The following is a 27823-nucleotide window of genomic DNA, read 5'->3' as shown; positions in this document are numbered from 1 at the left end:
ACTGACAGGAGTCTTGACCAATCATAACCTAGGTTCCGCCTTCCCGGGGTCTGCAGGAGACTTCCGGTTACTAAGGCAATCTACCGGAAGCGTCAGGTTCAGTGTATGTTTCCGCGTCTTTCGCGGAGCGGGTGTTCAGGGCCGGCAGCCTTGAGCTAGATGTCGTCCCCGCAGGCCCCAGAAGATGGGCAGGGCTGTGGCGACCGCGGCGATCCCCCTAGGGACCTCCGTAGCGTCTTGGTCACGACCGTGCTCAACCTCGAGCCGCTGGACGAGGATCTCTTCAGGTAGCCGGCAGCTCCTGCCCAGCATCCCCTTCTTTAGGGCAGAAACTCTTGATCTTGACTGCCGCCCCCCGGGGCCCCTGGCTCCGGAACTAGGATGGCTCTGCGTAGGATGCACCCTCTGCCACAATTAGGAGAGAACGCATCCCCGACAGAGCTGTCCTCGCTGCTCTGGCTTCCTCCCTTCCTCTCCTTGCCGCGAGGTCTGCGCAGCCCCATCTCTAGGTAGTCCTGGAGATCTGAGCAAATATAGTGGTGACCTGAGAGACCCTGCTCGGCAGCCTGCCCTAAGCCTTCACAGGGGAGCTAGCACAGAGAGGGCAGTGATTTGCCCAAGGGCACACAGCTGATGGATCAACGTTAAAACAGACCCCGCAGCTCCTTGTCTTCAGTATCCTTTTCTTCTCACAATATCCCGCCCCCAGTACCATTTGGTGGGTCTGGTATCTCATTACTTATCCTAAGGCCTAAGCATGTTTGTTTCCTTCCCAGCATTGCTGAAATTCTTGACTGCAGCGAGGGTTTCTTTCTTTGAGACAGGAGTCTTGCTCTGTTGCCCAGGCTGGAGTGCAGTGGTGTGATTTCGGCTCAGTGCAGCCTCCGCCTCCCGGGTTCAAGCATTTCTCCTGCCTCAGCCTCCTGATTAGCTGGGATTACAGGCGCGCCACGGCCCAGCAAATTTTTAAATTTATTTTAGTAGAGACGGGGTTTCACCATGTTGGCCAGGCTGGTCTCGAACTTCTGGTCTTGTGATCGGCCCATCTCTGCCAAAGTGCTGGGATTACAGGCGTGAGCCACCGCCTCCAGCCCCTGCAGCAAGGCTTCTCCTGGCTTTACTGGAAGTTATCCTGCTTTGAGCTCCCTTTCTTCCACTTAAGGAATTATAAATAACTTCTTGGAGGGCTATTTGATTTTTGTTTTTGAAGACAAGATCTGGCCCTGTTGTCCAGGCTGGAGTGCAGTGGCACGAACATGGCTCACTGCAGCCTCGACCTCCCGGGCCCAAGTGACCCTTCTGCCTCAGCCTCCCGTTTAGCTGGGACCACAAGCACTCGCCACCACATCCAACTAACCTTTTTATTTTTAGTACACATGAGGCCCCGCTTTGGAGCCCATGCTGGTTTTGAACTCATGGGCTCAGGCGATCCTCCTACCTCGGCTTCCCAGAGTGCTGGGATTGATTACAGGCGAGAGCCACCTGCCAGGTCATGGAGGGCTATTTGTAACTCATTGTTACAGAAAATGCCAAACAGCTGGGGCGTGGGAGGCTAGAGACTTAATTATTCAGCTTCCAGTGGGCCTACATTCTGGGCAAGCATTTTCATCTCTGGGGCCAAGCTGCAGTTTTCTCATCTGTACACTGAAGGAGTTAGACTTGATGTCTGAGGGCTCTTGTTGTTTATTCATTTATATATTTATTTAATTTTATTTTTTGAGATGGAGTCTTGCTCTGTCGCCCAGGCTGGATTGCCGTGGTGCGATCTTGGCTCACCTCAACCTCTGCTTCCTGGGTTCAAGTGATTCTCCTGCCTCAGCCTCCTGAGTAGCTGGGATTACAGGTGCATGCCACCACGTCCAGCTAATTTTTGTATTTTTAGTAGAGACGGAGTTTCACCATGTTGGCCAGGCTGCTCTTGAACTCCTAATCTCAAAGGATCCACCTGCCTCAGCCTCGCAAAGTGCTGGGATTACAAGCGTAAGCCGCTGCGCCTGGCCCAGAAGATTTTTATGCATAAGGATATTTGCCTGGGGAAAGGACCTATGGCTTTTACCATATTCTCAAAAGGATCTCAAACCCCAATAAGGTGAAGAGATCATGCACTAGAGTCTCAGCGAGGGTAGTAGAATTTGGCCCAGTTCCCAAGTCTTTCCCTCTTTCTCCCGTCTCCCTACAGAGGAAGGCATTACTGGGTACCGGCCAAGAGGCTGTTTGGCGGTCAGATCGTGGGCCAGGCACTGGTGGCTGCAGCCAAGTCTGTGAGTGAAGACGTCCACGTGCACTCCCTGCACTGCTACTTTGTTCGGGCAGGTAAACCCCCCACTTCCTGCCCCAACCCAGCTCTGGTAGCCCAGCAGCCATTCTGGCCTTGGGGGCTGAGGTCAAAAGGGAAGAGAGGGAGACTGGAAGACAAGGGGGAGGGATGGCGGACACAGTCACCCTAAGTGTCTAGGGTGGAACAAGGTCTGGGGCTAACAATGAGCCTTGGACCTCACACTTGCTGGAACTCACTGGGTACCTGATGTCTGGCTGATAATGACACAAGACTTTGTTGCTTAACTGCTCCTTGTGGGCCTTTTGTTCTTCCATTCTCAACATAGCTCCTGGTGCCAAGCGCTGTGCTAGGTTCTCAGCGTGCTGTGACCTCTGCTAGAGGTGTGGAGGTAGGGCAGCTTGGGTTGGAGAAGCGAGCACCAGCCTGAGAATCAAGGGATCTAAGGCTTCTTTTGTCAACTGAGCGTCGGGTCAATAAAAACAAACCAAAGATGTAGGGCCTAGCTTCAGCTTTATCCATAATTTACCTTGTGGCCTTGTGAGGTTAGCTCCCCGCCCTACAGCTTGGTTTACTTCAGCTGTAAAATGGAGAAGGGTAGGACCAGGGGTATTTTAGTGGAACGATCTCTACAGCTTCTTATAGCTCTGGGGTCAAATAAAGTCACTTAAAAGCTATGTGTGGTGGCTCATGCCTATAATCCCCGCACTTTGGGTGGCCATTGTGAAGGATTGTTGGAACCCAGGGGTTTAAGACCAGCCGGGGCAACAAATCGAGACCTTGTCTCTACAGAAAAATAAATAAAAGGAAAATAAAAGCAAAACCTATGCTAAAAAACAAAAACAAAAAAACCTGTTTTCTCTCCTTCCCTCTTACCCCTAGAGCAGATACCCCCACGTGTTCTGTGTAGATCCTCAGCTGAGAAGTTTGTGGACCTTTACAGTATGTGATTTGTATTAAGAAAACAGTGGGGTTCCTCCTTCATTTTATAAATATGAAAATTATCCCTGTAATGGTAAATACACTTTTTCATACTGTCCCGTGTCCCTTACTCCTTATCCCTGAGGCATATTGATTGGCCCCCCTCTTCTCAGCCCCCAGTCACTGCTATAAAGTATTTGAATACTAACCTTGGGCTCAGCCAGGTTCTTATCTTTATGCTAGTTGGGAGTAAATATGTGCTTTGTTTCTTTAATTTGGTTGTAAGTACCAGCCTTTTGATATTGTAATCCTTCCAGCCTAGTGAAATACCTGGCTGTTTTGTTTTGTGGAGGTGGGAGCATTACTTGAACTCTGACTCTTCATCCTGTGATGGAAGAATGCTATGAGTCTTTGCCAGTAAAGTATCTAGTGCAGGGCTTGGCATAATCTAGTTTTCCATAAATATTAGTTTTTGATGATTAACTTGTGGGAATAATTAAAATTTGTATAATACAGAGCATAATTGTGTGCATTATCTTGTTTAGTCTTCATAAGTAAACATGGGTGGCAGGCATTCCTGCCATCATTCTGGGAAACCCGAAGAGGTTTGGAACCAGCTCCCACAATGCCCAAGGAGGCAGAGCCAGGATGTGAACCTGGTTTATGTGTCTTCGAGTGCCAAACTCTTTCCTGCTTCTTTGCTTCTCTCTTAAACTCTTGGGCGATAATTCTAAACAATGGAGGAGCTGCCAGGGTACCCATCCCAGGTTCTGGGGAAAAGATCCTCTTTCTTGGAAATTCTTCATCTAGGAGCAGCGTGAAATGAGCCGTGTCCAGGCTACCATTTCAAAATTAATAATAATTTGGCTGGGCGTGGTGGCTCATGCCTGTAATCCTAGCACTTTGGTAGGCCGAAGCGGGTGGATCACCTGAGCTCAGGAGTTCGAGACCACCCTGGGCAAAATGGTGAAACCCAGTCTCTACTAAAATACAAAAAGTTAGCCAGACATGGTGGCATGCGCCTGTAGTCCCAGCTACTCTGGAGGCTAAAGTAGGAGAATTGCTTGAACTCAGGAGGCGGAGGTTGCAGTAAGCTGAGATCACGCTACTGCACTCCAGCCTGGGCGACAGAGTGAGACTTGTCTCCATCAAAATAATAATAATTATTATTATTTGTGCCCCTGCCTGTGTCTTGAAAGACTGCAAGATAGCTAAAATAATTGGTAGCTATTCTGGGAATATTAAAAGTCAAAGGACATCAGGCCAGTAGTAACAGGGGATTTGGGAGAAACGATCATGTCAAAATTTGGCTAAGCCATACTGTTGCAGTTTCATATGTTTAGTTCTGAGCTTCCTGGCTGCAAGGCAAAAAGGGGAGCGCTTTTATCTGTTTGTGATGCGACTCTGCCAGCTATATTGGACGTTAAAACCAATGCTGTTTTTTGGCTGGGCATGGTGGCTTATACCTGTAATCCCAGGACTTTCGGAGGCCAAGTCGGGCAGATCACCTGAGGTCAAGAGTTCGAGACCAGCCTGGCCAATGTGGTGAAAACCCATCTCTACTAAAAAAACAAAAACAAAAACAAAAATTAGCCGGGCGTGGTGGCGCACACCTGTAATCCCAGCTACTTGGGAGGCTGAGTCAGGAGAATCGCTTGAACCTGGGAGGTAGAGGTTGCAGTGAGCTGAGATCGTGCCACTGTACTCCAGCCTGGGTGACAGAGCAAGACTCCATTAAAAAAAAAAAATTAGCCAAGCATGGTGTCCCGAGCCTGTGATCCCGGCTACTCGGAAGGCTGAGGCAAGGAGAATCGCTTGAACCTGGGGGGTGGAGGTTGCAGTGAGCCAAGACTGCGCCACTGCACTCCCACCTGGGCGACAGATTGAGACTCCATCTCAAAAAAAGAAAAAAAGATGTTTCAATTACATTTTTAAATAAAAGATGTTATGGGGGAGGGGGAGGGTTGGTCCTTGGCCATTTATCATATCAGTTATTTTTCTAAAAACGTTAATTTTTAACGTTAATTAGTTGGGTTTTTGTTTTGTTTTTAGTTTTTCTCTACAGAGGTAAATTTAGAGCTTAAAGAATTCTGGGCCGGGCGCGGTGGCTCAAGCCTGTAATCCCAGCACTTTGGGAGGCCGAGGCGGGCGGATCACGAGGTCAGGAGATCGAGACCATCCTGGCTAACATGGTGAAACCCCGTCTCTACTAAAAATACAAAAAACTAGCCGGGCATGGTGGCGGGCGCCTGTAGTCCCAGCTACTCGGAGGCTGAGGCAGGAGAATGGCCTGAACCTGGGAGGCGGAGCTTGCAGTGAGCCGAGATCGCGCCACTGCACTCCAGCCTGGGTGACACAGCGCGAGACTCCGTCTCAAAAAAAAAAAAAAAAAAAGAATTCTGAACAAGATCAGCAAACATTCTAGAAGGGCCAGATAGTAAACATTTTAGGTTTTGCCAGTGAAAGCAACTATAGACAATATGTAAACAAATGAGCATGACTTTATTACAAAAAAATTGTATTTTAAGGCAACAGTTTCCTCATCTGTACAATGGGGGTAAGAGTGGCTCTACATGGTTATTGTGAGACCAACATGAGGAAACATACTCTCCTGTCCAATGCTGTCTGGCACCCTGCATCACTCCATAATCTGTAACTCCCTTCGATATGCCTCAGGGCCTACCTGCTGTGTTCCAATAACAATTTTCAAGAATAGGGCTGGAACTCATTCACACTGAAAGGTAGACCAGAGAACTGAAGGTTCTGTGATCCTCCTCAGGAATCTGTACTTTAGCTTACCTGCAGACCAAGGATTGGATTCGAGGTTTTTTTGTTTTTTCTCCCCAAGTTTGGTGATAGGGAGGGGAGACTGCCTTCCCAGTGTCTGAAAGCAGACTGCACAATTAGCTCTCTCTGGTGTCTGGACTCTTGGTAAGCCCTCCTCAAACGCCTTTAACCTTGAGGAGCTCCTACTCTGATAGAAGCGCTGCTGGTGGCAGTGCCTGATAACAGACACCTGAGCAGGCCAGTTGGCTTCAGACAGTGATGTTTATTGCTGTTGATTGAGCCCTGGGGCCCGGTTGATTCCCCATTTGCATCAGAGTGAAGGAAGCAACACTTCTCTAGACCTGCTTCTTTCATCTGATGGTTGAAAGTCATCCCCAAGATGTTTCATGGCCCAGATGTCAGGGTTCCCCAAGGCCGGCCTGACTCAAAGTGAGAACTTCAGGGAAACCAGGGAAGTTCTCTTCCTCTCCAAATCTTCCCTCACCTGCTTGTTGTTGGCTGCCTTATCCCTGGCCAGTGCCTTCTACTCTGGTGGTGGTGCTCTTGTTTTTTGTTTTTTTTTTTTTGAGACGGAGTCTCGCTCTGTTGCCCAGGCTGGAGTGCAGTGGCCAGATCTCAGCTCACTGCAAGCTCCGCCTCCCGGGTTTACACCATTCTCCTGCCTCAGCCTCCGAGTAGTAGCTGGGATTACAGGCGCCCTCCACCTCGCCCGGCTAGTTTTTTGTATTTTTTAGTAGAGACGGGGTTTCACCGTGTTAGCCAGGATGGTCTCGATCTCCTGACCTCGTGATCCGCCCATCTCGGCCTCCCAAAGTGCTGGGATTACAGGCTTGAGCCACCGCGCCCGGCCGCTCTTGTTGTTTTTGAGACAAGGTCTTGCTCTGTCACCCAGGCTGGAGCACAGTGACGCAGTCATGGCTCACTGCAGCCTTGATCTCCTGGCCTCAACTGATCCTTCCGCCTCAGCCTCTTGATTAGCTGGGACCATAGGCACATGCCACCATGTCCAGCTAATTTTTATTTTTTATTTTTTGTAGAAGCAGGGTCTCCCTGTGTTGCCCAGGCTCTTCCACTCTGCTTTGGAGCAGAGACACCTGACAGTGAAGGACCAAATGGCTTCCATATACATCAGGGGTGAAGTGACTGACGGCTGACCTTGCCTGGGAGAGACTGAATATACAAACAAACAGTGGCTAGACCATGTAGAAAAACAGAACTCTGATGCACAATAGCAGCAACCAGCACAGGAAGCCAGTCTACTGTCCACAAGTCAGACTTGTAGGAAGTCGGACCACTATCTTTACCAACCAGTCCAGCAAGCCAAATAATGACCAGTGTAGCAATTGGCCCCCAAAGCCAGGACTTGATTAATAACTGATAGCTGCCCTAATTTTTGCCCCTGCTTCCAACTTAGGACCAACCAGAGAAAGCCAAATGTGTACCCCTAACCAATCACATAGGATGTCCCACTTTTTTTTTGAGACAGAGTTTCACTCTTGTTGCCCAGGCTAGAGTGTAATGGTGCAATTTTGGCTCCCTGCAGCCTCCACCTCCCAGGTTCAAGCAGTTCTGCTACAGCCTCCACCTCCCACCTTCAAGCAATTCTCCTGCCACAGCCTCCCGAGTAGCTGGGATTACAGGCGTGTGCCACCACGCCTGGCTAATTTTTTGTATTTTTAGTAGAGACAGGGTTTTGCCATGTTGGCCAGGCTGGTCTTGAACTCCTGGCCTCAGAATATCTGCCTGCCTCAGCCTCCCAAAGTGTTGGGATTACAGGCGTGAGCCACCGTGCCCAGCCAGATGTCGTGCTTCTAGTTAGCCCACCAACTGCTTCCCCATGCCAAAAGCCTGCAATCAGAGCCTCCGTGAAGCCTTTTTTTCCATTACAGAGCGTTCCCATTCCTTTGCCTGCGCCTAAGTCTCTGCCAAAAGCAAGTGATGGTGGTTGACTTCCTGCTATAACAAGCTCTGATTGGCTGGGCGCAGTGGCTCATATCTGTAATCCCAGCACTTTGGGAGGCTGAGGTGGGTGGATCAGTTGAGGTCAGGAGTTCGAGACCAGCCTGGGCAACATAGTGAAACCCCCATCTCTACTAAAAATACAAAAACTAGTTGGGTGTGGTGGTACACGCCTATAGTCCCAGCTACTTAGGAGGCTGAGGCATGAGCATGGCTTGAACCTGGGAGGCAGAGGTTGTAGTGAGCCCAGATGACGCCACTGCACTTCAGCCTGGGTGACCCAGCGAGACTCTGGCTCTAAAAAAAAAAAAATTAGCTGGGTGTGGTGGTGCACCCCTGTAGTCCCAGCCACTCAGGAGTCTGAGGCACGAGAATCACTTGAACCTGAGAGGTGGAGGTTGCAGTGAGCCGAGATCATGCCGCTGCACTCCAGCCTGGGCGACAGAGCGAGACTCCGTCTCCAAAAAAAAAAAAAAAAAAGAACAAGCTCTGAATAAATAGCCTTTGTTTGTTCTCAAAAAAGAAAACAACAGAATAAACAGTAAACAGGCTGGAGACTAGATTTACTGCTCCCTGATCTAGAATAATTGTTTGGGACTGATGATAAGATCCCAGGCACAGATGGAGCAAGATAGAAGGAAGGAGTTTTTTGTTTTTTGTTTTTTTTGAGACAGAGTCTTGCTCTGTCGCCCAGGCTGGAGTGCAGTGGCAGGATCTCAGCTCACTGCAAGCTCCACCTCCCGGGTTTACACCATTCTCCTGCTTCAGCCTCCCGAGTACCTGGGACTACAGGCGCCCGCTACCTCGCCCGGCTAGTTTTTTGTATTTTTTAGTAGAGACGGGGTTTCACCATGTTAGCCAGGATGGTCTCGATCTTCTGACCTCATGATCCGCCCGTCTCGGCCTCCCAAAGTACTGGGATTACAGGCTTGAGCCACCACGCCCGGCTGGAAGGAGTATTAATTTTATTTAACAAACACATATAGAGCCCTCACTATGTGCCAGATATTATGCTAAACACTTTACAACTATGGACTCATTTCATTAAAATCCTGTAAGCGATGAGCACCATGATGATCCCCAGTTTGCAAATGAGCACACTGCTCAGAGAAGTGAAGGGTCACACAGCTGGTGAGTGGTAGAGCCAGGATTTGAATGCAAGGAATCTGTCAATGTCTCTGCAGTTTGTGCTGTTAAAGAAAAGCTCCACCTGCACAGGGAGCAGCCCGATGACAGGGCCTGGTGGTCTCTCTGTATCCCTAGTGCCTGGACCTTAGCAGACCTCAGTGAGTAGTTACCGAGATGAAATGGAATGGAAGATGAGTAATAGAGTGCCTGTCAGGCGTTGTCATGATGACAGGGCCTGTGGACCCACTGTGCCCTTGTGCCCACTGCAGGGGACCCAAACGTGCCAGTACTGTACCAAGTGGAGCGGACACGAACAGGGTCGAGCTTCTCGGTGCGCTCTGTGAAGGCCGTGCAACATGGGAAGCCCATCTTCATCTGCCAGGCCTCCTTCCAGCAGGCCCAGCCCAGCCCCATGCAGCACCAGTTCTCCATGCCCACTGTGCCACCACCAGAAGAGCTGCTTGACTGTGAGACCCTCATTGACCAGTATTTAAGGTGAGAAACCTGGAGGCTCCATGGCAGACTTTTCAAAATGCAGCTCCTATCTGTTTGTGGGTCATGGAATCCTTCAGTGGGTCTTGACCAGCATTTACAAAATACAGATTAGAAAAGAAGATACTGGGGCCGGGCGTGGTGGCTCACGCCTATAATCCCAGCACTTTGGGAGGCCGAGGCGGGTGGATCACAAGGTCAGGAGATCAAGACCATCCTGGCTAACAAGGTGAAACCCCGTCTCTACTAAAAATACAAAAATTAGCCAGGCATGGTGGTGGGTGCCTGTAGTCCCAGGTACTCGGGAGGCTGAGGCAGGAGAATGGCGTGAACCCTTGAGGTGGAGCTTGCAGTGAGCCGAGATTGCACTACTGTACTCCAGCCTGGGCAACAGAACGAGACTCCGTCTCAAATAAAAAAAAAAAAAAGCCGGGCGAGGTGGCGGGTGCCTGTAGTCCCAGCTACTCGGGAGGCTGAGGCAGGAGAATGGCGTAAACCCGGGAGGTGGAGCTTGCAGTGAGCCGAGATCCGGCCACTGCACTCCAGCCTGGGCGACAGAGCGAGACTCCATCTCAAAAAAAAAAAAGGAAAAGAAGATATTGGAGTGAATAATATGTATGTATTTAGGGCAAGAATCCTTTTGTGAAACTTGAGGTTTAGTTGTGTGTGTTCCTGGTGTGTGTCTGTATTGGGCCATGGTATAAAATGAAGGGCTTGGCCAGGTGCGGTGGTGCATACCTATAATCCCAGCACTTTTGGAGGCCAAGGCAGGAGGATTGCTCGAGACCAGGAGTTGGACACTAGCCTGGCCAACACAGCAAGACTCCATCTCTAATTTAACAATAAAGCTGGGGCTGGGTGTGGGGGCTCACACCTATAACAACACTTTGGGAAGCCCAAGCAGGAGGATCACTTGAGCCCAGGAGTTCAAGACTAGCCTGGGCAACATGGTGAAACCCTGTCTCTACAAAAAATACAAAAATTATCCGGGCATGGGGGCATGCGTCTGTAGTCCCAGCTACTCAGGAGGCTGAGGATCACTTGAGCTTGGGAGGTGGAGACTGCAGTGAGCCGAGATCATGTTATTGCACTCCAGCCTGGGCAACAAGAGCAAGATTCTGTCTCAAGAAAAAATATATATATACACACATACACGCACACATACACATATACATATACATACATATATACACATATACATATACACACATATATACATATACACACATATATACATATATACACACACATATATACATGTATACACACATATATACATATACACAAATATATATACATATATACACACATACATATAGTTGTTTTGTTGTTGTTTATATGTTTGTTTTTGAGACGGAGTCTTGCTCTTGTTGCCCACGCTGGAGTGCAGTGACACCATCTCGGCTCACTGCAGCCTCTGCCTCCCAGGCTCAAGCGATTCTCCCGCCTCAGCCTCCCAAGTAGCTGGGATTACAGGTACCTGCTACCACGCCCGGCTAAGTTTGTATCTTTTTTTTTTTTTTTTGAGACGGAGTCTCGCTCTGCTGCCCAGGCTGGAGTGCAGTGGCGCATCTCAGCTCACTGCAAGCTCCGCCTCCTGGGTTCACGCCATTCTCTTGCCTCAGCCTCCCGAGTAGCTGGGACTACAGGCACCTGCCACCATGCCTGGCTAATTTTTTTTTTTTGTATTTTTAGTAGAGACGGGGTTTCACCATGTTAGCCAGGATGGAATTTTGTATTTTTAGTAGAGATGGCGTTTCACCATGTTGGCCAGGCTGGTCTCGAACTCTTGATCTCAGGTGATCCACCCACCTCGGCCTCCCAAAGTGCTGGGATTATAGGCATGAGCCATAATTTCCCCATACCCGGAAAAAAAGTATATATATATACTGAAATACTTCTGTAACTTACCACTTGGTAAATACCACCTCCCCAGTCCCCTAAGTGATTCCCTCTTTTCCCTCAGGCCCCTGGTCCAGCAGCTTAGGACTTAATGTGCACCAGGAGTGAGTGTCCTCTAGAGAGCTGTGGAGCTATGGCCTGTGTTTGATTGGTCACTGCCTTTTGCCTTAGTGCATATCTTTTTTGTTTGTTTGTTTGTGTTGAGACAGTCTCACTCTGTTGCCTAGACTGGAGGGCAGTGGCGTGATCTCGGCTCACTGCAACCTCTGCCTCCCAGGTTCAAGCGATATTCATGCGTCAGCCCCCCAGGTAGCTGTGGTTACAGGCACACACCACCATGCCTGCCTAATTTTTGTATTTTTTTAGTAGAGACCAGGTTTGGCTATGTTGACCAGGCTGGTCTCAAACTCCTGACCTCAAGTGATACACCTGCCTTGGCCTCCCAAAGTGCTGGGATTACAGGCGTCAGCCACCTGCATGTTTTATGTATATGAAACGTATATACAAAAATACAAATATGTATTTTCCCCTAACCATTAGACCACCAGGGAGCATGTTAGATATTTTGAATACCTGGTAAAATATATTTTTTTGGATCATACCTAATAAAGTTTGAAAAATGCTGGTGCAGGGGAAAGAGCTCTGGGTCCAGACACAGGACAGACACATGGATTCTAGCCAGGACTGTGCCTCTGTTAATGCTCACCTGCTGTGGGACAGTGCTCAACTCCCCAGTGCCCTAGTTTCGTCTAAAAAATGGGAATGCTTGGCCGGGCGCGGTGGCTCGCGCCTGTAATCCCAGCACTTTGGGAGGCTGAGGCGGGCAGATCACGAGGTCAGGAGATTGAGACCATCCTGGCTAACACAGTGAAACCCCATCTCTACTAAAAAATACAAAAAATTAGCCGGGCGAGGTCGTGGGCGCTTGTAGTCCCAGCTACTCAGGAGGCTGAGACAGGAGAATGGCGTGAACCCGGGAGGTGGAGCTCGCAGTGAGCTGAGATCGAGCCACTGCACTCCAGCCTGGGCAACAGAGTGAGACTCCATTTCAAAAAAAAAAAAAAGGAAATGCTCATTTCTGCCCTACTTCTTAGCTATATCATGAGGAGATAGTGTCTCTGTCTCATGCTAGATACTGGGGAGGCAGCAGAGTATGATGGGATGGATGTGGGTTTGGGAACCTGAAAGTCCTGGATTCAATCCTAGATTTTGCCCCTACTAGCTGTGTGAGTTTGGACAAGTTGCTTTCCCACTCTGAGCCAGTACTCTCAATTATAAAATGGTGCTAATCATATTCCTACCTTATAAGGTTGCTGTGAGGATTAAATGAAATAAAAGAGATAAGGCACGTAGTGTGCTAGTACTAACTAGCACAATGGCAGTGAATTGTAGTTATATCACTGTTAACAGAAAAAACACAGGGCCTGGTGTGTGGTTGCAACTCGACACATGTTTGCTGAAATGAGAGGAAGACATTGTTAAAGGGCCTTGAATTTAGATCTGTACTGTTCAGTAAGGTAGTCTGTAGCCACTTGTGGCTATATTACATTAATTAAAATTAAATAGGGCCGGGCACAGTGATTCATGCCTGCAATCCCAGCACTTTGGGAGGCCAAGGCGGGTGGGTTGCCCAAGGTCAGGAGTTCGAGACCAGCCTGGCCAACATGGTGAAACCCCATCTCTATTAAAAATACACACACACAAATTAGCCAGGCGTGGTTGCGCACGCCTGTAATCCCAGCTACTCAGGAGGCTGAGGCAGGAGAATCGCTTGGGCCCAGGAGGCAGAGGTTGCAGTGAGCAAGATCGAGTCACTGCATTCCTGACTGGGCAACAGAGCGAGATTCCATCTAAAAAAAAAAAAAAAAAAAACAAAGTCAATAGAATGAACAGTTCTGTTCCTCAGTTACATTAGTCACATTTCAGGTGCTCCATAGTCACATGTGGCTAGTGGCTACCATAGTGTGCAGTGCAGAGAGGCATTCCGTCATCATAGAAGGTTCTGTGGGACAGCACTCCAGAGGACAGGGGTGAAAATGGCAGTACCTGTGCAGACCACTGTGGGTGGTTGTCACTGTATTGAAGGAAATTCCTTGGAGTGGGCTCCTCCCCCTGGGGGGACACAATGTTCCCTACTGTCTAGGGTTTCATAACTTATAACTCAGGCCAAGTCAGGCAGAGTGTTTCTTGAGTGTTTAAAATAATGAAGTGGCTGGGCACAGCGGCTCACTTCTGTAATCCCAGCACTTTGGGAGGCTGAGGTAGGAGGATCACTTAAGTCCAGGATTTTGAGACCAGCCTGGGCAACGTAAGGAGACCTCATCTCTATGAAAAAAGGAAAAATAATCCCAGCACTTTGGGAGGCTGAGGCGGGCAGATCATGAGGTCAGGAGTTCGAGACCACCCTGGCCAACACAGTGAAACCCGTCTTTACTAAAAATACAAAAATTAGCTGGGCGTGGTGGCAGGCGCCTGTAATCCCAGCTACTCGGGAGGCTGAGGCAGGAGAATCGCTTGAACCTGGGAGGCGGAAGTTGCAGTGAGCTGAGATTGCACTGCCTTACTCAAGCCTGGGCGACAGAACTAGACTCTATCTCAAAAAAGAGAAAAAATAAAAATATTAGCCAGGCATAGTGGCGTACACCTCTAGTCCCAGCTACTCGGGAGGCCAAGGCGAGAGGATGGCTTGAGCCTGGGTGTTGGAGACTGCAGTGAGCTGATTGCACCACTGTACTCCAGCCTGGGTGAGAAGACAACCCTGTCTCTAAAAAAACAGAAAATAATCATACTGTGGACCCAGATTGCCTAAGTCCAAATCCTGTCTCTCCAGTTTTTAAGCAAGCTACTTGGACTCTGTGCTTATTTCACTGATGAAATGGGGGTAATAGTACCTATCTCACAGGGTTGTTATGAGGAATACTATCGTATGTACAATGCTTAGAACAGGGCATATTATCGGGTATGCCTTATTACTATGATGTGTTGGTTAGATATACGTGATCTTGACTTCAGTGTTGGTTATGAGGTAGGTTACTATCATTATCCACACTTTGCAGATGGGAAAATAGACTCAGAGAGATTACTAATTAGCACAAGACCACATGGCTCATAAGTGGCAAAGAAGGGATTCAAACACTGCACTATCTTGCCTGGCACGAGGGGAGGGGAGCTTTGGGGATATCTTCCCTGTGGAAGAATGAGGGGAGTCAGAAGAGGCAATGCAGATGTGACTTCCTCTCTTCCTGGGTCTCACCCCATCCCTCTCCCCTTTACTTTCAGGGACCCTAACCTCCAAAAGAGGTACCCAGTGGCGCTCAATCGAATTGCTGCTCAGGAGGTCCCCATTGAGATCAAGCCAATAAACCCATCCCCCCTGAGCCAGCTGCAGAGAATGGAGCCCAAACAGATGTTCTGGGTGCGAGCCCGGGGCTATATTGGTAAGATGACCCCAGGGATGGGAGGAAACCACTCTCCAAGGGGTGTACCACTCATTTGCTGTGTGACCTTGGGCACATGAGTTCCCTTCTCTGGGCCTGTTTCCTTATCTGCACGACGCGGAAGTTGGCTTAGCTTCTCACCTGGGGCCTCTTAGCCCTTTGCATGGGGAGAATGTGGAGGTGACTATAATCCCAACACAAGGCCTTTCTGAGGAAGGCAAGGCACCTCACTGGGGTTGTTGTCCAGCTTTGCTGCTAACCGTAAAGTGTCTTTGTGCAAATTGGAAGATGACACCCCTTTTGGGGCCTAGTGTGGGAGACTTGGTGAATTTCAGTCCCTGCTCACCCCTGCCCTCCCCATATCACCATCTCACTTATCCCCCGTCACACATACACACTGTAGGCCAAGTGCTCTTGTGCAGCAACCAGTCTGCACACCCATGCACGGGAGTCCCTTTTTCCCTACCTCCCTGCAGGTCCTGAGCTGGAAAGCCCAGGAGCCCAGGGCTGATGGGGACCTGTTGCAGGCGAGGGTGACATGAAGATGCACTGCTGCGTGGCCGCCTATATCTCCGACTATGCCTTCTTGGGCACTGCAGTGCTGCCTCACCAGTGGCAGCACAAGGTGCACTTCATGGTCTCATTGGACCATTCCATGTGGTTCCACGCCCCCTTCCGAGCTGACCACTGGATGCTCTATGAGTGCGAGAGCCCCTGGGCTGGTGAGTGTGGGGCCGTGTGGGACAAGGGCACTGACCTTGGGTGGCAGATGCTGACTTCCCCTGACTTCCTGTGTGGCACTGCACAGGTCACTTCCTTTCCTTCCCTCCTAGGCTTTCGCATCTTCGTCTTCAAAATGAGAGGGTGAGGCTGGGACACCTGCTCTGCTCTAAATTGCTAGAATGTGCTGGGAATGTGATTCACCTTCTCCCAGGGACCCAGTTCTAGTCCCAGAACCAGTTCAGATTCTTTTTATTACAATAGGCAAATCGTGTCTTCCGTCTGAGCCTGTTTCCTCATCTAAACAAAGAGGGTTACATTACAGCAATGGTATCCAAACCCGGCAGCCCATCAGACTGCCATTTGGGGATGCCTTTTCAAAACAGATTCTGATTCCACCCTCAAGATTCTGACTCAGTAGGTCTTGGATAAGGTCCAGGAAACTGTATGTTTAAGTTCTCTAAGTGACTCTGATTAAGCTGATTGGGGTTGGAGCATTCAGTGGTCCCTAAGGGCCTCACTGCTTGGACATTCCTTGCAGGGGAGAGAGAGAAACAAGACTCATTCATCAATGTCTAGCTTCAGAACCCTGACCTCCTTTCCAAGGGAGTACATTTCAAATGAAGAAAGGCTTTGCTCAATAAACCAAGGGAAAAACTTAAGGACTCGTTATACTCAGATAAGGGGTACTCTCACGTACCAATAGCATCCCAATCCAAGATTGATAACCTGGAAGTGAGGACATGGGTTCAGATTTGGCCTCATGACGGAACCAAATTCCTGACCCTCTCTGGATTTCAGTCCTGGTCTAGAAAACTGCACAACACATAACTGCTTCCTTTGGCTACTGTGAGAACTGAGTGAGCTCTGCTATGTGTAAGGGAAACCAGCAATCATCCTCATAAACATGAAACTCAGGCCCAAAGCCAGCAAGGGAGCAAGAATCTCCAGGTGGGGAGGGAAGAGGCCAGACCTCATGGCTTTAATTCCTCTGCTGAGCCCCTTCTTCCCCTTGGTGGTGGTAGTGGGGATATTTTTCAGGAATCACCACTTGGAGGATCTGGCTTGATTTATTATACAGGGAGCCAATAGGTTTCCTAACACGAGTGGCCAGAGGTATAGCAGTTCTGCTTGGCCAAGCAGTTGAAGGAGACTGTTCTGAGAGCTCCTCCCTCCGTGATCTTTTTGAGGAAGCGAGCAGAGGTGTGAAAGTGCTTTTAAACTATCAAGTGGGGTTCCTGTGGGAGGAGTTACCCCTCAATGATGGTCCATAATAAGCTCAAGAAAGGGCATTTGGAGCAGCCACGACACTCAGCACACCCTTGTGTGGGGCAGCCCTGCCCTGGGCCAGACCCTTTTCAAGAAGTCCACTTGGAGGTCGGGCGTGGTGCTGTGCTAAGCCTGTAATCCCAGCTGCTCAGGAGGCTGAGGTGGGAGGATCCCTTGAACCCAGGAGCTTGAGACCAGCCTGGGCAACATAGACTCTGTTTCAGAAAAAAAGAAGTGCATTTGGCTGTTCTGAAGCAGGCCATCCTCACCTTTCACCTCACCCACAGGTGGCTCTCGGGGGCTGGTCCATGGGCGGCTGTGGCGTCAGGATGGAGTCCTAGCTGTGACCTGTGCCCAGGAGGGCGTGATCCGAGTGAAGCCCCAGGTCTCAGAGAGCAAGCTGTAGCCAGAGGTACCAGCTTGGCCTGGGGCTTCAAGAACCTCCCATCTGTCCCCATTCCTGAGACAGCAGTTACAGTCCCTTTTGGCCCTCACATCCAATAAAGAGACTGATACCACTGGAGTGGCTGGCCTTTAATTGCCCTGGGCCAGACCTTGCCTTCATCCCTCAACTCCAGGACTCCAGGGCAGAGTCCCTGGCCTTCAGAGGAGGCCTCACCAGCTTGGGGGCCCACCAACAAGGGAACATTGCCCCTGACCTGTGCCACAGCCCCTTGGCTGTTTATCAGCTGGAGAGGCTGTGTCAGACTTCTTCCCTGTACTATACCAGGGGAACCCCAGCCAAAGCTCATCCTGAGCCCAGCTCAACAGAAGTTTCCTTGATCTGCTTCACATTCTCTTTTGGAACTTCTAGGTGCTCCCAGCTATTCTGTCCTCATTGGGTCCTTCCCCTGCATTCTGGGGCAGCCTCTCTCCTCACAGTGGCCTTAAACCTAGGCAAGGGTTAGTCCAGCACCTCCTTGATGAGCAGTTCTTTGAGACTAGGGGGTGGCGTGGGGGTAAGGCCTGCCTCCTGCAGGGCTTGGAGCCGAGCCTCTGATTGACGTTTGTCCAGGCCCAGGCGCCAGGAGAGTCGAACGTGGGCCTCCAGAAAGGGTGCCAGCAAAGGGTGGAGGCTCTTGTCCCCAAGCAGCTGCAGGGCCTTCTCACAGCATGCCCGGGCCTCCCCAGGGTCTTCCAGCTCCTGGTGGCACACGGCCAGCCCAGCCAGGGTCAGCAGGGGGCGGTCTGGGCCAGAGGGGGTGCCCAGCTGGGCTTGCAGCTGCCAGGCAGTGGCCCAGAGTGCCAGAGCCTCACGATAGAGGCCAGTACAGGTGAGGCTCTGTGCCCGCCGCAGCTCTGGCAGCACGAAGAAGTCCTGCAGGTCCGGGGCATGGCGCAGCTCAGGCACTGCCTGCAGGTGACCCAAAAACTGCTCAAAGGCCCGGCTACGGCGGGCAATGGTCTCTGCAGTAAAATTCCGGCGCAGCCGCTTACGGGGGAAGGAGATGGCAGCCATTGGGCCCCGGAATTGCCGCTGCAGGTTTCGGTGCAGCCGCTCAAAGTCCGAGTAACGGCGAGAGATCTGAGCTGGCTGGCAATCTGGCGGCCCTGGGCCTATCACGGCGAGGGTGTAGAGCTGCAGGGAGGGTGGGTGTCAGGGCAAATGCAAGTTGTCCATGGGCCCATTCCCTCCCCATCCCCCACACTCCCAGCTGTGCCTCCCCACCTCTTCCTTTCACCCCTGGGATAGCACCCAGGAGGGCGGGAGCTGCTGCCACAGTGGCGGGGAAGCCCAGTCCCATCTTACCTGAGGTTTGTCTGAAATGACCCAGGCCCAAGGCAGCAAGAAGAGAGAAAGACAGAGATGAGCTTCAGTGCCCGGGGCTGCTGCCCCTTTTTTTGTACTCCCTTCCCATAGAGCAGTTAGTTCTTCTGACAGCCCCCGCTGGAAAACCAGACAAGAGCTGAAACCCAGGCCAATCTCTTGGGTCTCCTTTAGGAACAGCACGGAGCTTGTTCCACTTTGGACACCTGGCCTCCACATCCCCGGTCAGGATTTTCCAAACTAGACCCAGAGGACAGGTCTGTAGATAGCCACAATTGCCATAACTGTGAAAAGTATACTGGCCTAGGACTCAAGTTCTAACCTAAGGTCAGCTACTCCCTCCCTGTGTGACCTCAGGCAAGGCCATCCCCTCTGGGTCCACTTCTGTTTCTAGTGAAGGAAGTGCTCGGTCAAGTCAGTGTTTGTCCAAAAATGAGACATGTACAAGTATTGGTACCTGAGGTTTTTAGGTGGTGTGCACTAGAGTAAATATCACCGCATCAGAATCAGGAGGTGGTTCCCCTTTTTTTTTTTTTTTTAGACAGGGTCTCACTCCATTGGCCAGGTTGAAGTGCAGTGGTACAATTATAGCTTACTGCAGCTTCATCCTCCTGGGCTCAAGCATTCCTCCTGCCTCAGCCTCCCAAGTAGCTAGGACTATAGGCATGCACCACCACACCCAGCTATTTAAAAAATAATTGTTTTTTTTTTTTGTAGAGATGGGGGGGGGGTCTCCCTATGTTGCCAGGGCTAGCCTTGAACTCCTGGCCTTGAGCAATCTTCCTACCTTGGCTTCCCAAAGTGCTGAGATTACAGGCATGAGCATCACACCCAGCCTAATTGTTTTTAATCTTTCTGACTACAAATTGAGTAGCTCTCAGTTTTGTTTTTTTTTGTTTTTGTTTTTGTTTTGAGACGGAGTCTCGCTCTGTCGCCCAGGCTGGAGTGCTGGAGTGCTGGAGTGCAGTGGCGCAGTCTCGGCTCAGTGCAAGCTACGGCCTCCTGGGTTCATGCCACTCTCCTGCCTCAGCCTCCTGAGTATCTGGGACTACAGGTGCCCACCACAATTTTTTGTATTTTTTGGTAACGACGGGGTTTCACTGTGTTAGCCAGGGGGGTTTCACTGTGTTAGCCAGGATGGTCTCGATCTCCCGGACCTTGTTAGATCCTCACTTGGCCTCCCAGAGTGCTGGGATTACAGGCATGAGCCACCATGCCGGCCAGCTCTCGCTCTGGTTTTAAAAGTACTTCCTTGGAGCCGGGCTGTGGCTCACGCCTGTAATCCCAGCACTTTGGGAGGTCGAGGCGGGCGGATCACGAGGTCAGGAGATCGAGACCATCCTGGCTAACACGGGGAAACCCCGGCTCTCTACTAAATGCAAAAATTAGGCCGGGCGTAGGGCGGGCGGGTTTCTGTAGTCCCAGCTACCGAGGCTGAGATTGAACTCCCGGGAGGCGTGGGAGCTTGCAGTGAGCCTAGGACGCTGCCACTGCACTCCAGCCCTTGGGCGACTCAAGCGGCAGACTCTGTCTCAAAACAAAACAAAACAAAACAAAAAAAAAACCAAAAAAGTACTTTGGGCCAGTTGCAGTGGTCACTTATCAATACCCATAATTCAAAGCACTTTGGGAGGCCAAGGCAGGTGGATCACCTGAGGTCGAGAATTCGAGACCAGCCTGACCAACATGCAACAAAAATGCAAAATTAGCTGGGCTTGGTGGCACATGCCTGTAATCCCAGCTACTTGGGAGGCTGAGGCAGAAGAATCGCTGAACCTGGGAGGCGAGGCTATGCAGCTGAGATCGCCATGGCACTCCAGCCTGGGCAACAAGAGTGAAACTCTATCTCAAAAAAAAAAAAACTACTCTCAATTCTCATCTCCATTTTTAGAAAAGAACCAGAAAGTGGATCTCAGGTCAGGGCCTTCTTTAGGCAACAGCATCTAGGCAAGATTTAATGATGTTTCATTTTCACTACTTATTACTTACTTTATTTAGTCTCACCCTGTCACCCAGGCTGGCATGCAGTGGCACAATCTCTGCTCACTGCAACCTCTGCCTCCCGGGTTCAAGCAGTTCTCCTGCCTCAGTCACCCGAGTAGCTGGGATTATAGGCATGCACCACCACGCCTGGCTCATTTTTATATTTTTAGTAGAGACGGGGTTTCACCATGTTGGCCAGGCTGGTCTCAAACTCCTGACCTCAGGTGATCTGCCCACCTCAGCCTCCCAAAGTGCTGGGATTACAGGCGTGAACCACTGTGCCTGGCCCACTACTTTTATTTTTATGGCTAGCTTCTCTCTGTGGCAAGTGAGACTTTCCACATGCAGTAGTGCTATGAAGTTGTCTTTTAAACTTACTTAAAGGATGGGCATAGTGGCTCATACTTATAATACCAGTACTTTGGGAGGCTGAGGCAGGAGACTGCTTAAGGCCAGGAGTTCGAGACCAGCCTGGGCAACATGGCAAGACCCTGTCTCTACAAAACAAAAAAGAAAAGAAAAACAATTAGTTGGGTACTTGTGGTCCCAGCTACTCAGGTGGCTGAGGCAGTTGGATCATGTAAGCACAGGAATTCGAGGCTGCAGTGAGCTATGATCATGCCACTGCACTCCAGCCTAGGCGACAGAGCAAGACTCCGTCTCAGTAAATAAATTTATTTTAAGAAAAAAAATAGGTTCGGCTGGGCACAGTGGCTCACACCTGTAATCCCAACACTTTGGGAGGCTGAAGCGGGCAGATCACTTGAGGTCAGGAGTTCAAGACCAGCCTGGCCAACAGTGAAACCCCATCTCTACTAAAAATGCAAAAGTTAGCCAGGCGTGGTGGTGGGCACCTGTAATCCCAGCTGCTGAGATGGAAGGATTGCTTGAACCTAGGAGGTGGAGGTTGCAGTGAGCTGAGATTGCACCACCGCCCTCACGCCTGGGCAACAGAGCAAGACTCTGTCTCAAATAAAAAGAAAAAAAATAGGTTCATTTAAAGAAAAATGTTAAGAAGAAAAGAGTACAAGTGGCACTTTTAGACAGGACAAGAACCAGGGAGGTACTGGAATGACTGAGGTTTGGAAAACACTGAGCAAGATGACCACTAAGCTCCCCCCCTCCCAGGTCTGAGAACCTGAATATGGATTAACCGATAATTCCAAGCCAGCGGGTTTAAAAGGAGAGTTAACAAGTGTTAGATTTTAAAGGCACCCTAACAGCAAATCCAGATCTTTCTCTCACATTTGTTCTGTGGAACTGACAACGCTGTAGCCACTCCTGGTCAGTTAGGTTTGCCTACCCTGTCCTCTTGAAGATTCACAGTGTACATTAATATTAGGGATTAAAAAGTTTAACAATAGGCTGGGCGTGGTGGCTCAAGCCTGTAATCCCAGCACTTTGGGAGGCCGAGACCGGCGGATCACAATGTCAGGAGATCGAGACCATCCTGGCTAACACGGTGAAACCCCGTCTCTACTAAAAAAATACAAAAAACTAGCCAGGTGAGGTGGCAGGCGCCTGTAGTCCCAGCTACTCGGGAGGCTGAGGCAGGAGAATGGCGTGAACCCGGGAGGCGGAGCTTGCAGTGAGCTGGGATCTGGCCACTGCATTCCAGCCTGGGCGACAGAGTGAGACTCCGTCTCAAAAAAAAAAAAAAAGTTTAACAATAAAGACACTTACTGTATTCTTATTTAACTGCATTCTCAGAACATACTGCCTGCAAAACCTTTATTTAGAAACAGCTATTAACATTCCAGGGAACCAGTTTTCTGCAGGACACACTTTAGGACACCAATTTTCTTCAGGACACACTGGTCTATATAATAAGCCTTTATGTTCATCTAGTTTACATTTTGTATCCATTATCTCATTGATCCTTGTAAAGTGCAGCCAGATGGTGATAATGATCGTGGTTCCATTACCCAAGCACTTACCCTGTGCCTCCTGCTGTACCAAGCACTCTTTACATCTATGATTTCATTTAATCATCACAACAGCACTGCAGGGAAGGTGTCCTTATCTCTGACAGCTGAGGAAGCAGGCTCAAAGAGTGGGCAAAGGGCTCAAAGACGTGCCCTAAGTCACACAGGTGGAAAACAGCCCAGCTGGGATTTAAACCCAGGTTGATCTGACTCCAAAGCCTGTGCCCTTCACCCCCCCAAGTTAAGTGGGGAATTAAGAGTCCCCATCGTACAGAGGAGGTGTCTAGCTTCTCCAGACACAGGCCAGGGCATACTTGGCCATCCTGCTCTATCTTGTCATCCCTTCCCATCCAGGTACCCACAGTCACCCCCATTCCTCTCAGCCTCTGAGCTGTTCCTTGGTGTCCCCTTCCTGTGTATGAACCCTTGTCCACCCCAGAGTTCTGAGACCTTTGCCACTTCAGACTTCATCATTGGCCACACGTGGTGGTGCATACCTGTAGTCCTAGCTACTTGGGAGGCTGAGGTGGGAGGATCGCTTAATTGAGCCCAGGTGGAGGTTGCAGTGAGTTATGACTGCACCACTGCACTCCAGCCTGAGTGACAGAACGAGACTCTGTCTTAAAAAAAATTTTAGGCCGGGCGTGGTGGCTCAAGCCTGTAATCCCAGCACTTTGGGAGGCCGAGACAGGTGCATCACGAGGTCAGGAGATCAAGACCATCCTGGCTAACATGGTGAAACCCCGTCTCTACTTAAAAAAATGCAAAAACTAGCCGGGCAATTTCAAAAAAAATGCTGAAATTGGAGTAGTCACCCCATGGGTGTGGCTCTTGCTTACTAACAGCAACAGAAAAGGGTGGAGAGGCCCAGATGTGGGACTGGGCTCCAGGCCCCCTCCTGCTGAGTCAGAGGTGGAGAAGGGTGGTGAAGAGGAGGAGAGTGAGAGATGGAGAGCTGCCACTGACAGGAGTGGCCAGCTCAGTCGCCTTTCAGGCCTGGCCTGAAAAGGGACTGGAGCAGAAGTTGCTGCGGGCAATTAAAGGAGCAGACCTCATTCTCCAAGTCAGTCTCTCAACAGCAAGGAAAACAGCAAGGGACTCCAAGGTCCTCCCCAACACTGCTCTTCATCCTAACCTCCACCAACTCCCTAAGTCTAGCCCTTAGGACAAGACTATTCTGTACAGGGTCGGGTGCTTGAGAACTGATTCACCTGTGTGTTATAAGGACACAGCAGGCCCCAGATGACAAACATTTGCAACCCAAAGTTAAATAATAATGACATTGCTACCATTTCATTGAGCACTTCATAATGCCAGGCACACTGCTAAGGGCTTTCTGTCCACTGTCTCATTTAACTCCCGCTGTAATCCTCTGAATTTTCCCCATTGCTATAGTGAGGAAACGGAACATGACCAAGATTAAACAACTCACCCAGAGTCAAACAACTGGAAATAAGTGGAAGTCAAGGTTGGTCTGGATTGAAAGCCTATTTCTTTAACCACCAGCTCATGCAACTTGGATCTCAAGTTTGACCCAGATAACATCTGTCTCTCCCTATCTCACATCTTGCTACAATTTGCAAAAACCTTGTGGGCTGGGTAGGGAAGTGCACACACCAGTTCTCTCAGTCTCAAAACCAGGATAAGAGGAAGGTCCTTAATCCCCACGTCACTCAGTCTCAAGGAAACTAAGTCATTTGTGTGAGGATTTGCTCAAGTTACATCCCCTTTCTGACCTCAGTTTCCCCATTTGTAAACGAGGTAGCCATTTATAACTGCATAGACCCCTCAGGAAGTTGGGGTCTTCCCTACTTGCTCGTAGCCGTACTTCTAGACTCACAGCCCAGGGGTTCTGGACCCTCACTCACCACGTACTTGGAGGGCGGGTCCTTGACAACGTTGGCGCTGGTCACTTCGAAGAGCAGCCGCTGGGGTGTCAGGGTGTTCCGGGACTTCTTCCAGAAATCCTGCAGCTGCCGCGCCAGGAGCTGACTGCCCCGCTGCCCATCAGGTTGGGGGCTCCGTTCTGCAGACACATGACCAGTCGTATCAATGGGTCTAGGGCCAGGATCGACATCAATCACTGCCGTGGCCTCACTCATCCTCCCAATGTGAGGCAGGATTTACCCCCATTTTACAGAAATGGAAACTGAGTGGCAGAGAGGCACCGAGAAGCCAAACACCGTGCCTGGCAGACAGTAGGGGCTAAATTAATAGCTCCACCCTCAAAATATCGCTAATACATCATTTCCATTCGGATCCCAGGCCCTGTACATTTAATGCCCGCAGCCAATTCTGAGATGAGAGTGAGTTCTCCCACTTGACACAAGGGAAAACTTGGCTCAGAGGGGGGTTAAGACTCTCTCAAGGTCACATAACCAAGAGGTGGCCCAGGCTCTTTAAGAAGTGTGGGAGTTTCAGCTGGATCAACTCAGCGCCCTGGATGCTCTGGGAACGCAGCAGGGATGGAGGCCTAATCCAGCCCCAGGGTTCCCGCCTCCGTCCTCCTGCACTCGCCTGCGTCTTCTCCTGACGTCCCATCCCCGAGGGGCAGCGGGTCAGGGCCAGCCTCCGCGTCGTCCTCGTCCTCGTCCTCGTCGTCCTCGTCGTCCTCGGCGCTGGTGAAGCTGAGGGTGCCGCTGAGTCGGGAGGACAGGCCCTCGGCGTCGTCGTCCTCCAGCTCTGAGCTCTCCGGAAACTGCTCGGCCTCTGGGGTGGCCGCCGCCTCCCCGGGGCCGTCGCCTGCCAAGGCGTGCCGCAGCCGGTGCAGGAGCCGGGAGGCCATGGCACCCTGGGGGGAGCGCGCGACGCTGTGTCCGAGGTCCGGGAGGAGGAGGACCCCAGCCTGGCTCAGGAGGAGGAGGGGCGGGGCCCAACCGGAGAGGGAGGGGCGCGCGGAGGCCCTACCCCCTGGCAGTCCGAGGTCCTGCGAACCAGGGGACCCAGCTCGCGTCGCTTTCCCCGCAACCCACTTAGCCTAGGACCGCGTTCCTGCCCGGAGGGGCTCGGGACCCTCCCAACGTCTCTTGCGCCGCCTCGTGCGCCTCTACCTCCTGCGCCCCACGGTGCATTCAGGGGCGTGCCGCGCCCCAAGGGTCCGGGTGCAGCCCCCCGCAGCCCATGGAGGCCGGCCGGGCTCTGCAGGGCTCCGCTGGGCTCAGGCCGCTCCGAGCGCCGCTCGGGCCGCTTCCTGCTGCCGCCCCGCCTCCTGCCCCGCCCGCTCGCCCGAGCCGCCCGAGAATCCCGGGCCCTTGGCTCTAGGAGGGACTTGGGAAGCCTAGGTCGGCCTGAGGGAGTCCCAGGCCTGCCGCAAAATCATCCCAGTCCGGCCAGGCGCATACCCTCCTGGAATCCTCCCACCCCACCCACGTCATCTCCAATCCGCCCCACTAATTTCCACCCAACGCTCTTTAACTTCACAAAGTAATTATGCGATATTAGGGAGGCCATGTCTCCCGAAAGAAAACGAAGGCCAGGAGATGTGTGATTTGGGTTGGAATCTGACCTCGCTGAGCCTAGATTTTCTCGTATGTAAAACAGGAACAGTACTGCTAAAACTAATTTTGCAGCTCTTGTAAGAATCCTCGTCCAGGTGGCGGGCGCCTGTAGTCCCAGCTACTCGGGAGGCTGAGGCAGGAGAATGGCGTGAACCCGGGAGGCGGAGCTTGCAGTGAGCCGAGATCTGGCCACTGCACTCCAGCCTGGGTGACAGAGCAAGACTCCGTCTCAAAAAAAAAAAAAAAAAAAAAAAAAGAATCCTCGTCCAGTGCCTGGCATAGAGCAAGGGCTGACGAAGTGATCACTTACATAATGATTATTGTTCCTACAGTGTTCGCAGGATTGCACAATCTGATTTGAACCTCATACATGGGAAGTAGGCAAACAGGGAAACTGAGGACCAGAGAGGGTGAGTTACTTGGCTAAACCACACAGCTTGCCAGAGGTTTCTTTCTCTCTCTCTGTCTCTCTCTTTCCTTCTTTCTTTCTTTCTTTCCTTCCTTCCTTCCTTCCTTCCTTCTTTCTTTCTTTCTTTCTTTCTTTCTTTCTTTCTTTCTTTCTTTCTTTCTTTTTCTTTTGAGATATAACCTCACTCTGTTGCCTAGGCTGGAGTGCAATGGCACCATCTTGGCTTAGTGCAACCTCCGTCTCCCTGGGTTCAGGTCATCCCTCCCACCTCAGCCTCCCCAGTAGCTAGGACTACAGGCGTTCGCCACCACACCCAGCTAATTTTTGTATTTTTTGTAGAGATGGGATTTGGCCACATTGCCCAGGCTGGTCTCGAATTCCTGGGCTCAAGTGATCTGCCTGCCTCTGCCTCCCTCAGAGGTCTCTGAGTATGGGGCCTGGAGCCCATACTGCCCTTTTCCCGTGCAGCAGGCCTGATCATCTCAGCGGCTCCCCAGCTTTGTTTTATCTTTTATCCTCAGGGCAGCTGCAGGTCAAGAGAAAGTTATTGTGGCTTCCTGTCACAAAGCCTAGATATCAGTTGTTAGGGCAGATTTTGATAGTTATACAACAAATAAAATCAAAATCTCTCCAAAGTAGCTCCTGCCCTTTCTGGGTGGTGCAAGACAGAGAGGTAGGGGAAAATGCCTTAGAATAAGCAGAAAGTATTTCAGCTCCCTGCCTTCCCATGTGAGCAGAAAGGCTGGGGTTCTTATTTTCTGAGGATCCACTTTCTACATCCCGCTCTAGGCACTTTACTGTCACATCCGTCCCTCACAGCGTCCTGGGGAAGAGGCTGTAACTGGACATTAATGGTCCATTTTCAAGATGAAGAAACTGAGGTAAAGTGACTTCCCCAAGATCCACATCTGGGAAATAGAGGGGCTGGGGATTTTTTTTTTTTTTTTGAGTTTTGCTCTTGTTGCCCAGGCTGGAGTGCAATGGCGCAATCTCGGCTCACCGCAACCTCCACCTCCTGGGTTCAGGTGATTCTCCTGCCTCAGCCTCCCGAGTAGCTGGGACTACAGGCATCCACCACCATGCCTGGCTAATTTTGTATTTTTAGTAGAGACAGGGTTTCACCGTGTTGGCCAGGATGGTCTTGATCTCTTGACTTCGTGATCCGCCCGCCGCCTCAGACTGCCAAACTGCTGGGATTACAGGAGTGAGCCACCACACACGGCGAGGGGCTGGAATGGATTTTAAGCCTAAGTTTGTGCAATTTTATTTATTTATTTATTTATTTATTTTTTAGGGAGGGAGACAGAGTCTTGCTCTGTCGCCCAGGCCGGAGTACAGTGATGCGGTCTCA

The 27823-nt window shown here is 50.7% G+C and overlaps 2 protein-coding genes and 1 long non-coding RNA gene across 7 annotated transcripts; 2 read left to right on the top strand and 1 right to left on the bottom strand.

Moving 5' to 3' along the window:
• The first annotated feature begins 61 nt into the window (after window positions 1–61).
• Window positions 62–17413, top strand: ACOT8 (acyl-CoA thioesterase 8). Of its 2 annotated transcripts, none has more exons than XM_009216024.4 (6): window positions 62–287; window positions 2180–2313; window positions 9340–9565; window positions 14744–14901; window positions 15429–15623; window positions 15735–17413. In XM_009216024.4, exons 1-6 carry the CDS (start codon window positions 160–162, stop codon window positions 15767–15769), a joined length of 876 nt encoding a protein of 291 aa, XP_009214288.1. In that variant the 5' UTR covers window positions 62–159; the 3' UTR covers window positions 15770–17413. The 2 variants fall into 2 exon arrangements, with proteins under 2 accessions (XP_009214288.1, XP_003904726.1); XM_003904677.5 differs by having other exon boundaries at window positions 63–287; window positions 17178–17413.
• SNX21 (sorting nexin family member 21) lies at window positions 16677–25940 on the bottom strand. 4 transcript variants are annotated; one of them, XM_009216022.4, is made up of 5 exons: window positions 25617–25940; window positions 25084–25357; window positions 24435–24592; window positions 18641–18651; window positions 16677–18469 (listed from the first exon to the last, which is right to left on the bottom strand). In XM_009216022.4, exons 1-5 carry the CDS (start codon window positions 25635–25637, stop codon window positions 18451–18453), a joined length of 483 nt encoding a protein of 160 aa, XP_009214286.1. In that variant the 5' UTR covers window positions 25638–25940; the 3' UTR covers window positions 16677–18450. The 4 variants fall into 4 exon arrangements, with proteins under 4 accessions (XP_009214286.1, XP_003904725.1, XP_009214287.1 ...); XM_003904676.5 differs by lacking the exon at window positions 18641–18651; XM_009216023.4 differs by lacking the exon at window positions 18641–18651 and having other exon boundaries at window positions 24442–24592.
• LOC103887986 lies at window positions 25310–27455 on the top strand. Its single transcript, XR_652285.3, has 3 exons — window positions 25310–25387; window positions 26396–26473; window positions 27262–27455. It is a non-coding gene; the product is annotated as an uncharacterized LOC103887986 (long non-coding RNA).
• Window positions 27456–27823: the final 368 nt, after the last annotated feature.

Source organism: Papio anubis, chromosome 16, assembly GCF_008728515.1.
Source record: "Papio anubis isolate 15944 chromosome 16, Panubis1.0, whole genome shotgun sequence".
Lineage (NCBI taxonomy): Eukaryota > Metazoa > Chordata > Mammalia > Primates > Cercopithecidae > Papio > Papio anubis.
This window is presented reverse-complemented; position numbering and strand designations above follow the sequence as displayed.